Source organism: Dendrobates tinctorius, unplaced genomic scaffold (genome assembly GCF_039654945.1).
Source record: "Dendrobates tinctorius isolate UK_male_01 unplaced genomic scaffold, ASM3965494v1 ptg000060l, whole genome shotgun sequence".
Lineage (NCBI taxonomy): Eukaryota > Metazoa > Chordata > Amphibia > Anura > Dendrobatidae > Dendrobates > Dendrobates tinctorius.
Window position 1 is genome coordinate 74,190,856 of NW_027361728.1, and position 14,712 is coordinate 74,205,567.

Consider the following 14,712-nt stretch of genomic DNA (forward strand, 5'->3'; position numbering starts at 1 on the left):
GCCATCGAGCGTGTCACATAGCGCTCAGATATCAGTGGGCCTCACACCATCCACAAGAGTCCAGTGTCCAAAAGTGTACGCAGAGATTCAAAATCTCCATTATCCTCTCGTCACTTTGGTCACAGGCAGCTGTGCCATCGAGCGTGTCACATAGCGCTCAGATATCAGTGGGCCTCACACAATCCACAAGTGTCCAGTGTCCAAAAGTGTACGCAGAGATTCAAAATCTCCATTATCCTCTCGTCACTTTGGTCACAGGCAGCTGTGCCATCGAGCGTGTCACATAGCGCTCAGATATCAGTGGGCCTCACACAATCCACAAGTGTCCACTGTCCACAAGTGTGTGCAGAAATTCTAAAACTCCCCTGTCCTATAGACACCTTGTACCTTGTTTTACATTACTATATAGTTTGTTGGATTTTGTCTACATTTCTACCAAAAATGAGGAAGGCTGGTGGAAGAGGCCGTGGAATTGGGCGGGCGTTGGCAGCTGGTAATGATGGTGTTGGTGGTGGATCTGATGGTAGTGGCAAGAGCAAAATAGGACCGAATGCAGGAGGTGCTGACCCTGCGTCATCGTCTGGCTACATAAGGCCTCGAACGCTTAGTTTTCTAGGAGTTGGCAAACCGCTTTTAAAGGCAGAGCATCAGGAAAAAGTTTTGTCTTACATTGCTGACTCAGCCTCCAGCTCTATCGCCTCCTCTTCTTCAGTTGTAAAAAGTAAAAGCACTGAGTCGTCATTGGAGGCTCATGTTCATGAACAACACCTTTCCTTGTGTCCTTCACCCCAACCAAGATTGAAGGATGACGCAGGCCATACTACTGATTACTCCATGGAGCTGTTTTCACATACCATGCCTGGATTATCAAGTGAAATGGTGAATTACCCAGGCCAAGATGAATCTGACATGGAGTGCACTGATGCACAGCCGCTGATGGATGATTCTGCTGGTACATTCACTCAGAGCACTACATTGTCCTCGCAGTGTACAGAGCCAGATTCTGACCCTGATGAGACTCAGGTGCCCCTTCCCGCACACTATACCACCATACACGGTGACACAGAGGAAGGTGCACATGACATAGAAGAGGAGGTGATGGATGACCCAGTTGTTGTCCCAGATTGGCATCCATTGGGGGAAGAGGGTGCTGCTTCCAACAGCTCAGATGTGGAGCATCCACAGCAGACATCAACATCGCAACAGCTGTTATCTGGCAGGCCCGGAGCACTCCAAAGACAGGTTCCAAACATCAAAAGAGTTGCTGGACAGCTTGTCCAGAGGGTCAAAAGATCACAGCGTGCTAGGCCGCAAAATGTCTGCCAAAGTAGGAAGAGTGCAGTGTGGCACTTTTTTGAACAAAATCCTCATGATCAGGCCAAGGTTATCTGTAAGAAGTGCGCAAAGACCTTTAGCCGAGGGAAAAATCTGAAAAATTTGAATACCAGTTGCATGCTTAGACATTTAACCAGCATGCACTTGCAAGCGTGGACACAACACCAAACCTCAAGTGCCACATGTGCAACTGATCACAACGAAGGTAGTCAGCAACGCTACATTGTTTCCCCCACTGTAAGCCCACCGGTTAGCACAGCAGCAAATGTTGAGGTGTCGTTGCAAGGCCACAGCAGTCAGGGAATCCCACTGTTATATCAACGAAAGACTGATTCTAGGCCATCAGAAAGAACACCAACTCCATCACCATCATCAACCCTCTCTCAGTCCGCCCTGTCCACCGCTACTTCCACCATATGCAGCTCTCAAGTCCAACTCACCCTCCCAGACACTATGAGTAGGTCAAGAAAGTACTCAGTCTCTCATCCGCGTACACTGGGTTTGAACGCCCACATTGCCAAACTAATCTCGTTTGAGATGATGCCCTTTCGGTTGGTGGAAAGCACAGCTTTCCGCGAACTCATGGCCTATGCAGTACCACGCTATGACCTACCCAGTCGCCACTTCTTCTCTCGCAAAGCCATCCCAGCCCTCCACCATCATGTGAAAGACCGCATTGTCCATGCACTCAAGCAGTCAGTGAGCGGAAAGGTGCACCTCACAACTGATGCATGGTCCAGTCGGTATGGCCAGGGCCGTTACGTGTCCATCACTGCGCACTGGGTTAATGTGGTGGATGCAGGGTCCACAGGGGACATCGGTGGTGGGACAGTGTTGCCTAGCCCACGGTATAGGAAACAGTTGGCTGTAGGCGTTCGACCCTCCTCCTCCTCCTCCTCCAGAAGCGAAAGCTCGTCCACAGAGCGCAGTCGTACGAGCACTCCATCTGCAGCTGCCACTGTTGCACACGATGTGTCCCCCTATCGAGCAGCTAGTGGAAAGCGTCAGCAGGCTGTGTTGCAGATGATGTGTTTGGGCGACAGACACACCGCCGAGGTGCTGGCCGAGTACTTGAAGCGACAAACTGAGTCATGGCTGGGTAGTGTACATCTTGAGGCAGGCAAGGTAGTTAGTGATAACGGCCGTAATTTTGTGGCAGCCATAGCCCTTTCAAAACTCAGCCACATACCTTGCTTGGCACACACCTTGAACCTGGTGGTGCAGTGCTTCCTCAAAAATTATCCGGAGTTAACAGCCCTGCTCCAGAAGGTGCGAAGACTGTGCGCGCACATCCGCCGGTCGCCTGTACACTCCGTTCGTATGCAAAAGCTGCAGCGATTGCTCCACCTTCCCAACCATCGCCTCATTATCGACATTGCAACAAGGTGGAACTCCACCCTGCACATGGTGGAGCGGCTGTGCGAGCAGAGGCAGGCCATAATGCATTTGTGGGAGGATACACGGCCAGGCACTTTGAGCGCAGACATGGAGTTGACAGGCGTGCAGTGGTCGAAGCTGAAAGACCTTTGTAAAGTCCTTCAGTGTTTTGAGGAATGCACACGGCTGGTAAGCGCAGACGACGCCATCCTAAGCATGAGCATCCCACTTATGCGTCTGCTCATGCAAACTTTGACGCACCTTAAGGAGCAGGCGTCTGCAGCCAATGTTGATGAGGAGGAAGAGGAGGAGGGAATCCTTGATGACATTCAGCCATTGTCTGCTCAGGGACCTCTCCTGGACGAGGTGGAGGAAGAAGAGGAGGAGGAGGAGGAGGATGATGGGGATGATTACTTAGGGGAGGAGGATGCATCTCGTGGGGCAAGTGAAAATGTTGGCGTGGCAAGGTCTGGTACAGGGTTTGTGCGTGACTGGAGGGATGTGGATTTGCCAGAAAGTGCTCCTCCACCCAGCACTCGCAGTGCATCATTGACACCGGGAACATTGGCCCACATGTCAGATTATGCCTTGCGGATCCTAAAAAGGGACCCCCGCATTGCCAAAATGATGAACGATGACGACTACTGGTTGGCCAGCATCCTGGATCCACGCTATAAAGGCAAATTACAAAACATCATGCCACAGGAGAACCTTGACCTAATATTGGCTAATAAACAAGCAACTCTGGTAAATCGGTTGCTTGAGGCATTCCCAGCACACAGCAGCAGTGATGGTTCTCACAAGAGCCGTACGGGCCGGGGGCAGCTTGGCAGAGGTGTTCATGGTGCACACAGCAGAAGTGGCGTTGGAGACAGGGGTTTCATGACAATGTTGTGGACTGATTTTTCAAATACCGCTCACACAACTGGTAATACTGCATCGATGGAAAGTGACAGGAGACAGCAGTTGTCAACTATGGTTACAAACTACTTTTCCTCCCATATCGATGTTCTCCCACACAGGTCATTCCCCTTTGACTATTGGGCCGCTAAACTGGACACCTGACCTGAATTGGCCCAATATGCCTTACAGGAGCTCGCTTGCCCAGCTGCAAGTGTGCTATCGGAAAGAGTCTTCAGTGCAGCTGGATCAATCCTGACAGAAAAAAGGACCCATCTGTCAACCCAAAATGTGGATGATCTAACCTTCATTAAAATGAACCACGCATGGGTTTCCAAGGATTTTGTCCCACCTTCCCCTGATGACACATAGGGTGACAGAAAAATGGCTTGCTTTGGTCCACCTCTTCCTGGTACTTCACCTATTTCGCCTTTTGCATCAGCTGAATGTCCAACATCAACATATGCCACTTTCTAAAACTCCAAAACTGTGCTGCCTCCCCCCCCATGGCCGGGGTCACCACCTACCGCACGACACCGTGCGAGTGCCGTTGCCCTGGACAGGTGGGTAGGCCGACTCTTGGGCGCGGGCACTGGCACAGGGTGCCTCATAGTGCAATCAAGTGTCTCTGACGGTGGTGGTGCACACCCGCCGTCAGACACACCGCTGTACTATGAGGGGCCCAGTGCCAGTACCGACGCCCACGAGTGGGCCCCCCTTGCTTGGCCAGGGCCCCAGCATTTGCAATCTTTACCTCTCCCTGCTCCTCCGCTGTGTAATCTGGGCCGTCAAATCCATACTGTGCCTGACACCGTCTGAGCCTGCCTCCTGAGACATATATTTTGAATGTGTACGCTATCCATACATGTTATCCAGGGATACGGTACCCTTTCTAACCTTTGTGCAATGACGTGCAATCCATACTGGGCCTAACACCGTCTGAGCCTGCCTCATGCTGTATAGACATATATTTTGAATGTGTACGCTATCCATACATGTTATCCGGGGATACGGTACCCCTTCTAACCTTTGTGCAATGACGTGCAATCCATACTGGGCCTAACACCGTCTGAGCCTGCCTCATGCTGTATAGACATATATTTTGAATGTGTACGCTATCCATACATGTTATCTGGGGATACGGTACCCTTTCTAACCTTTGTGCAATGACGTGCAATCCATACTGGGCCTAACACCGTCTGAGCCTGCCTCATGCTGTATAGACATATATTTTGAATGTGTGCGCTATCCATACATGTTATCCGGGGATACGGTACCCCTTCTAACCTTTGTGCAATGACGTGCAATCCATACTGGGCCTAACACCGTCTGAGCCTGCCTCATGCTGTATAGACATATATTTTGAATGTGTACGCTATCCATACATGTTATCCGGGGATACGGTACCCTTTCTAACCTTTGTGCAATGACGTGCAATCCATACTGGGCCTAACACCGTCTGAGCCTGCCTCATGCTGTATAGACATATATTTTGAATGTGTACGCTATCCATACATGTTATCCGGGGATACGGTACCCCTTCTAACCTTTGTGCAATGACGTTCAATCCATACTGGGCCTAACACCGTCTGAGCCTGCCTCATGCTGTATAGACATATATTTTGAATGTGTACGCTATCCATACATGTTATCCGGGGATACGGTACCCTTTCTAACCTTTGTGCAATCACGTGCAATCCATACTGGGCGTGAGAACGGCTGGCGAGCTGTTAAGCAAGCTACAGCACTTGTCCAGACAAGTACAGGGATTCCCTAGCGAGGAGACTTATTTGATTGTTTTCAATGTTGGGACAGCAATTTTTGGGGAGCACTATACTCTGGAGAATGATAGATGGGGCCCACCATACACTGGAACATTCCAAAGGTGGACATCAGACACTGGAGCAGCATTTACAGGGCCCATTATACACTAGAGCATTAGAAATGGGGCCCATTATGTTTGGAGCATTATTTGGGCCCATAAGACAGTGGAGCTTCATCCATGGGGACCAACATATACTGTAGCATTATGTGGAGCTCATCATATACTGTTTCAAACATTATATGGGACCAATGATTTTGTATGGAGAAATAGATGGGCCTAGTCATGAGATGTAAAAAGTGAGGTATTTTTCATTGTACTATACCGCTATTTCTCTGCCGTATCGGAGCATGATGAGTTGTGGTATGTGTTAAAGGGGCGCTCTTTCGCCCAGGGCACATGAAAACCTGCAGCCAGCCCTCCCCCCCCACAAATTTAGCCAAATAACCCCCATTTTTCAGTGCGTAACTTGTATTATGAAGTTAATTAAGGTTGACAAGCTTAAGTAAGAAGAATTGATGCTTTTGGCATTCAAATGGGCACTGTAGGTGTGTTTCCTGTCCTCCTCTCACTGCCGACTTTTATTCCCCATTGACTTACATTGGGTTTCGTGTTTCGGGACGACCCCGACTTTTCCCTATAATCGGACGATCTTGCTCGACCCGACTTTTGGAAAAGTCGGGTTTCACGAAACGAAACGCGACCCTAAAAAACCAAAAGTCGCTCAACTCTAGTCCTAAGTCTTGAACTCTTGATCCCCTTGGCGCTGAAAATAAAAACCCTTGTGATGTTCCAAATATTAAGGAACTTTTCTGCATGGTTTTTATCTAAATAAGTCCAACTAAGTAAAAGCAGAAGTATGTATGTCTTCATCTGGAACAGAAACTAAAGACTAAAATTTCAAGTGCTTTACACTTCTTTATGAGAAGTACCTCGCGTGGATATAATTAGAACTGGCAGTAGCTCTGACCTTAGTGGACTATACTGAGGGTAATGTCTATGGAAGAATCATTACACCACATCTACTTTATGATTTTCAGGATGAAAACAAATATTCTGACCCCATGACCAACAAAGCAGCTTTGTTCAAGAAGACAGAAAGACGTATAACCATGGAACATTCAGGTATGTACACATTACAGCCTGCAAGACGTGGAGTAAGGGGCATGGTTCGAAGACAGCCACACAGACACTTCCTGACTGTCTTTAATATATTTTCAGATTTTTCTTTACAAGCGAGACATGCTCATTGTATACTGTAAAGCTCTGTTCACATGTGTATTCTCCATCTCCTGTGACAGATCAGACCATCAGAAATGACGGCAGTGCCAGATCCGTGAGATGACGCCAGAAGATAATTGGCTAGTATTGACTATTGATGGTGGTTGTCGAATTTCCATTGCCATGGCAACCAGACAAACATAGTGTAGAATCTGTGACTGAGGCTTGGAGCGGAAGATCTAACACAAATATGAATATAGCCTAATGCCACATAGGATGATTGGTTTAGAGAGTTATCCCCATCTTGTATATGTACGGCATTATCCTCAGTGGGATCCACATCGATCTCACAAACAAGGCATTATCAGTTGCTGCTTTCTGCATAGAAGGGTTCAGAAATCCTAGTTATTTGTATGGCACTGCCAACCACCTCTCCACTAACAGCACCGCTCAATGGAGATACATTCTTGAGATGGATGTGTGTGCCATTGGTAGATTCCACATCTACTATTCATTAAAGGCATTTCCTATGAATATGCCATGGATGTAATAGATGGAATATCACTTTTATGTTGATGTTAAATTTGGATGACTGAAAGTTTTTTTTTATTGCTATCCTCTAACTTTCCCACAACCCAACATCTGGTTACTCAATCCTAACCACATGATCATATCATAGTAAACAGCATCTATTAACTGTGAGGAAGATGACTGACTATGTCATTTTTGGTTGGATATATAAGGCTCTAAATCTTATTTACTACCCAGCCAAAGTGGTAAATGCTGGGGCTGAAATCAGTTAATTAGGGATTCCGGAAGACTGATAAAAAATGTCCTGTTTTGTCAGATTTTCAGAATATTTATATGGTGGTGGCCATGACAGCTCCCACAATTAGGCAGTTTTCCTTGAAAATTGAAGAGTAAATTATCCTAAGGCGAGGTGCAGACGAGCGCACAGTATATTCTTTCATCTGAGAGAATCAGTTGGATTATGCGGATCACACACTCAGATGAGGAGAAGATGGAGAAAAAAAGGTCTCCATCTTCTCCATTTTTCCAGTCCGCAGAAATCTGAGTGCATTTGGATTTAATCTGAGTGCAGTCGAATGTTTTCCACGGACTCATAGACTTGCATGGCAGAGTGCGCTCTGAATATCAGAAGCAAATCGAGCATGCTGCAATTTTTTTCCTCAGTCAGACTCTGTCTGAGGAAAAAAAAATCAGAAATGTGCACAGCTCCATAGAATAACATTGGTCAGAGTTTGATATATTGTTTGGTCAGAACACACTCGGAGCGACAATACGGCCATCTTCAGGAGCCCCTAGGCTTGATTCACAGGTTATTTTTTAAAGTGCATCATACAATGTGCCCAGTGAGAAAATGTGCATACTATATGGAGGCTAGGTGTTACATTTTTGGTTCTACATGAAGACAGTGCTCACAGGAGAGAATACAATCTCCAGATGAGTGGGATATCCCCCCCTAGCTTCAGTCTCAAGGAATGTGCTGACATATTTTTTGTAAACTGAACTAAAGACCCGACAATGCAAAACAATAGTATGTACTCCCACCTTCAAAACCTAAAAAGGAACCTGTCAAAGCCTGACTTTACGATTGCAGCCAGGTATATTCCTCTCTGAAATGATCTATAAAGATCTGAGTGGGGACTCTAGGAATAGACTAGACTAGTCTTCTCCCCCAGCCGGCTTATCCTAGGACTGCTTCAAGTGATTGATAGATCTCTTGCTATGGGAGAGATTTGTCAATCAACTGCTGTGGCTCTTTAAAGTATAATTTCTCTAAATGTTGTAGAGTTTCAGGGATATACCACAATCATGCAGCCCAGTCCTTTATCCTCAGACATTGAACCTGTTTGACATTAATGGGGTTGCCGGATGGAGCACAGGTATTTGATGACCTATCTATAAGATATGTCATAAACAGCAGATCGGTGAAGGTACACCAATCTTCGTTGAGGTCACACCCAAACTGATTTTTGTTCTGACGGCCTGAAATAAAAACTTTGAAAGGAGCTGCTGTGTGCTGTGCATTGCAGACAGAAGAACAGCTGCTGCACTACAGTAGCCAACAATAGCCGTAGCAAAAATCAGCTGATCAGTTGAGGTGACGGGTGTGAGCCATGTAAATAAGCCCTAATTATGCATTGAGAACCCTTTATTTTACAGTTGGAGAAAGCACACTCGTACATACCAACTGTCCTCTCAGTTGTGATCCGGACACAGCTATGACTAGTGTAAGCAATGCTCTGAGAGATAAATATATCTCTTTAGTAGTTTCTTATAATGCATGAAATGTATCAGTTCAGTTATACAAGTCTAAAATCCATGCAAGCAAGCAAAGCAATCTGTACCGCCAATGCACCTCAGGCACAATATTTCCTAGATGTACCAAAACGCTTTCGGCATTAAATCTGGACCTTCCAGTGCCTATCCAGAAAATAACAATACCAATAGTCCATGTGAAGAAGAAAAATGGAAGGCACTCACCGGGCTACAAAATCCAGTATTTATCTTCAGCGGGATAATGGGAAGAGTAGTGTGTGAGTCGTCTTTGACCCATGGAAGCGCAATAGCGCGAAACGGCCGTCATCGCTCGCACACTCACTTGTTTTCCCATTCTTCTGCTGAAGATGTTTTAATCTCTGAAATAAGTACTGGATTTTATAGACAGGTGAGTGCCATCCATTTTTTTCACATTGATTATACAAGTCTAGCACTGTGGTCCGAGAACGAACCGTGATGTCTGCACCAGACCCAAATTCAGGTGCCTCATATATGTCAGTGAGTAGGGCTGTACTTAGAGGTGGTGCTGCCCTAGGCTTGGAATCTGAATAGTCCCAATATAATCACTAGATATACAATTATCCTTGATTATTCTGCTTGAGGAACATTTATAATAAGATTTTATGAAAATCACTGCAAAATTGTGTTGATATAGCGACATTTGAATACACTAATATTTAGATCAGGTTCCCACATTATATTTGTACCTATACCTGACCACACATCAAAAGGGTGAGTGACGGTAATTATAATTCAGATCAGTTACAGTTCACTTAAGTCATTTCTATACTCTAGAGCATCAGTGAGAAACCTGTGTCCAGACGCTGGTGCTGAAGCATGCTGGGAGCTGTAGTTTCAGGCAGAACTGCGGGTTGCACAGTAATATTCTGTACTCTAATACTTGGACAAAAGCTGAAAGTTGTTGTGTAAATACAAAGTGAAATATGGGACTGACGCCTGTTGCACCATTTTTTTTCAATGAAGCATTCTTCCGAACTGTCATTTATCAAAGTATTATTGGAGTGCTAGCAAACAACACAAGGTGCCCATGTCAGCTCAATTCACAGAATGGACACATGACCAAGGCATCTTTATTAATCAGCGTTGACAAAATCTGAGAAGAAACATGGAGAGATTCTGAAAGGTTTGGTTTGTGGTGGCATTTGTATTTGTCTCCCCATATATATAGTACATGCCTCCAATATATGGTATATGACCAAACTCATAAAACAAAGCCAAACCCCAGGAGGAGTTTATTCACCAATGCACATGCTGTATTTCGACAATTACTGGTCTTTGTCAATCAGTTTTTCCAATGGCCACTAATTGTCATGATGTAGTATGTGTCTAGGTAAAAAATAAATACCTCAAACCCTATTCATCAAAGTCACTACGCCAGAATTCTAAAATTGCTAAGAAAAGTCGCTAAAGTTTTGTGCAATTCAGACTTGCACAAATAAGTTGTGACTTTTGGAATTTTCACGAATAGCTTCACCGAAACAGGTGGATCAGGGGTGGGACAGGGGCGCAACTGTGTCAAGACCCCACAGCTTGTTTAATTTATAATGGACTGTGACATTCCTTACTCCAGACATCTTACTATAGTCCCTGACTGGAGTAAGATTAGTGATGAAGTGCATGCCACTTGTCAGAAGCACCAGTTTCATTAAGAGGCATACACCTCTCAAAGAAGTTGAAGCATTTACCTCCAATATGCTGACTCACCAAGACCCATATGAACATTGCCGATCTTGATGAATCTGGACCTCTTTGTTTATGAAGTTTATTTTGAGTGCGAAAAAACTTTTTCTATGGTATATACAGTGTATGACCGTTGAGGGTACATGGGATCAGTTTAGATCCACTAAGCATCCACATAAATGCTGTGCTCAGTTAGGAATAACACATTAACCCCTTTCCAACATCGGGCGTACATTTATGCTGATGCTGGACTCCCTCTCTTTGATCTTTCCTGTTTTGAACAGCTAACATGTGCCCAGAATTTCCACGGGTGGAATCGCGATCCACCAACGGCTATTAACCCATTAAATACTGCTGTCAAACTCTTGACAGCGGCATTTAACATGCGCTTCCGGCCATTGCGCCTGAAATCCTCCCACCGGTGACAAAAAAGTCAAGTGTGGGATTGCACTTTTTTTGCAATTCCACAGCACTTAGAATTTTTTTCCCATTTTCTAGAACACGACATGGTAAAAACAATAGTGTTGTTCAAAATTACAACTCATCCCACAAAAAAGAAGCCCTCACACAGCCATATTGATGGAAAAATAAAAAAAGTTATAGCTCTGGGAAGAAGGGAAGCGAAAAATGAAAGCGCAAAAACAAAAATACCTCGGAGGAGTTAAGGGGTAAATATGAATAGTGAAACTCAAGATTACATCAATACCATTGATAGTCAGTCTACAGCCTAATATATCTCTTTTGATGCATTTTTAAGCCAAAATATACTTACTGTCAGGCTTCTTAGAGGACCAAAATTAAAAAAAGAGAAAACTGGACTGTTTTACGCTTAAAAAGATAAATTTTATTGGCACAAAAGATGCACATTAAAATTCCCTCAAGGGAAAATAAACAGACAAGCAATTGGTAACTAGCACGAAAAGGTTACCAACACTGCAGATGAGTATTGGAAGCGAGGTAAGTCAGAGGTAAAGATTTAAAGCAATATATCCATGTCTGTCGTCCATTAAACCTCATGTGCAAATAATCCCCAACATAGCCCTATTAAAAGATAACTTTTATTAAGTACAAAATTAACAATATAAAATTGCACAGATGTCCCCTATTATAAAGCCTAGTAAAAAAAATGGGCTATTGTATTGCTGGAAAGAGATAAGGTATAGCAGTCAAACCAAATCTAACCAGCTGAATCTGCCAATCCAATCATGTGGTCAGAAAAACCTGAATCATAGCAGTTAAAAACTGCACAATACTATTATAGCCCCAAAACGGAAAAAAAGGGGGAAATGGACATAAAGAAGATGTATACAAATTTTTGTACTTAATAAAAGTTATATTTTAATACGGTTTTTTTCAGTTAGTCGGTTATAGGTAACCCTTGTTCACATTATACTTGTTAGTTATTCCCCAACATACTCCAATAATATCAGGATCACAAAAAGATAAATTTATCCATACTGCCAAAGGTAGCCCCAAGTGCACATGCAAGTACAAGAATCCCCCTTGCTTACTTGAGAAAGCGAGGTATCAACACACAAAACGCGCATTGGGATTTCTTGTACTTGCGTGTGCATTTGAGGCTACCTTTGGCATATTGCATCATCACCTAGAAACATCTCAGTTGTATTTACATGCGCTGAGTTCAGGCCGCTAAACAAGTGTGATTGACAATATTGAAGTCGTTCAATGCTTGCTTCCCGGCCACTTTACTCTGGCTGAGGAAGAATGATGGGGACAGAACAATCACTAGCAGATCAATCTATCCCCATACAGTATCAAGTTATCAGCAGCATATCTGCAGTTTTCACCTGTCGATGTACTGCTGAGGACAAGTTCTGCTATAACACCCTCATCCATCAGTGGTTTGTTCCTTCTGGAATGTATATTGTTATTACTGTATTTATACATAGACATATCAGGACATTTGAACAAGCTCATTGCTCCAGACAGGGAGAACAGAGAGCTGGGATTGGGAATCCTGCGCTGAAAGCTAAGGCGGCAGATGATTTATAACTAGAGTTGAGCGATACCGTCCGATACTTCAAAGTATCGTATCGGATGGTATCGGCCGATCTTTAAAAAAAGTATCGGTATCGCCGATTCCGATACCGGAAGTCCCATTCAAGTCTATGGGACTTCCGGTATCGGAATAAGAAAAACCCTTTCCTGCCCTTGTACAGCCTCTCTGGGGTCTGTACGGGCCTTTCGGGGGGCTGTGCCGGCCTGCCAGGGGGTCTGTGCAGGCTCCGGTGGTCTGTGCCGGCCTGCCGGTGGTCTGTGCAGGCTCCGGGGGGCTGTGCCGGCCTGCCGGGGGGCTGTGCAGGCTCCGGGGGGCTGTGCCGGCCTGCCGGGGGGCTGTGCCGGCCTGCCGGGGGGCTGTGCCGGCCTGCCGGGGGGCTGTGCCGGCCTGCCGGTGGTCTGTGCAGGCTCCGGGGGTCTGTGCAGGCATCGTCCGATGGGACTACAAGTCCCATCGGGCGATGCCTGCTACCATGACAGTGATTGACACATTAGCCAATGATGGGACAGTAGTAGTCCCATCATCCGGCTAATGTGTTAAATGTAAAAAAAAAAAAAAAAAAAAAAAAATTACATGCTACATACATACAACATGCATACTACATACATGCTACATTCATACTACATACTACATACATGCTACATTCATACTACATAAATACTACATGCAACATACATACTACATATATACTACATGCATGCTACATACATACTGCATGCTACATACATACCACATATATACTACATACATACTACATGCATGCTACATGCTACATACATAACACATATATACTACATGCATGCTACATACATACTACATGCTACATACTACATATATACTACATGCATGCTACATACTACATGCTACATACATACTACATGCATGCTACATACATACTACATACATACTACATATATACTACATGCATGCTACATACATACTACATGCTACATACTACATGCATGCTACATACATACTACATGCTACATAGTACATATATACTACATGCATGCTACATACATACTACATACATACTACATATATACTACATGCATGCTACATACTACATGCTACATACATACTACATGTATACTACATTCATACTACATACTACATATATACTACATACATACTACATACATACTACATACATACTACATGCATGCTACATACATGCTACATACATACCACATACATACTACATGCTACATACATACCACATATATACTACATACATACAATACATTCATACAATACATACATAGACATACAGTACATATAACATAGAGTAACATACTTACCAATACTTGTCACATTGTTCCCCGAAGCCATTGTCTATTCCGGGATAAATATTAACATAACAAACCACAAAAATACTCACCCACGATCCGAAGCAGTCCACGAGTGTGTCCCACGACGATCTTGGGTAGAGAACTGCAGCATCAGATGATGCTGCCGTTCTCTACGGGCTGCAGGAATCCAATGACGGAAGGTAGGTATCCTTCCGCACTGTATTCCTCCGCCACTTAAAAAAAAAAAAGTCCCTAGTCTCACTTTATGCCATTGCTGTGTGGGAAATTCCCACACAGCAATGGCATAAAGTGAGACTAGGGACTTTTTTTTTTTAAGTGGCGGAGGAATACAGTGCGGAAGGATACCTACCTTCCGTCATTGGATTCCTACAGCCCGTAGAGAACGGCAGCATCATCTGATGCTGCAGTTCTCTACCCAAGATCGTCGTGGGACACACTCGTGGACTGCTTCGGATCGTGGGTGAGTATTTTTGTGGTTTGTTATGTTAATATTTATCCCGGAATAGACAATGGCTTCGGGGAACAATGTGACAAGTATTGGTAAGTATGTTACTCTATGTTATATGTACTGTATGTCTATGTATGTATTGTATGAATGTATTGTATGTATGTAGTATATATGTGGTATGTATGTAGCATGTAGTATGTATGTGGTATGTATGTAGCATGCATGTAGTATGTATGTAGTATGTATGTAGCATGCAGTATGTATGTAGCAT

At 44.4% G+C, this 14,712-nt stretch overlaps 2 protein-coding genes across 3 annotated transcripts in view; one reads left to right on the forward strand and one right to left on the reverse strand.

Annotated features, from left to right (window-relative positions):
• MED12L (mediator complex subunit 12L) overlaps positions 1 to 14,712 on the reverse strand; it is a 1,194,146-nt gene that overhangs the window by 301,045 nt on the left and 878,389 nt on the right.
• LOC141092681 (P2Y purinoceptor 12-like) overlaps positions 1 to 14,712 on the forward strand; it is a 71,648-nt gene that overhangs the window by 25,174 nt on the left and 31,762 nt on the right. For both annotated transcript variants that reach the window (XM_073579055.1, XM_073579056.1), the window contains exon 2: positions 6,475 to 6,559. In XM_073579055.1, coding sequence (XP_073435156.1) covers positions 6,499 to 6,559 — 61 coding nt within the window. In that variant the 5' untranslated portion in view covers positions 6,475 to 6,498. The remainder of the gene's footprint in view (positions 1 to 6,474; positions 6,560 to 14,712) is intronic.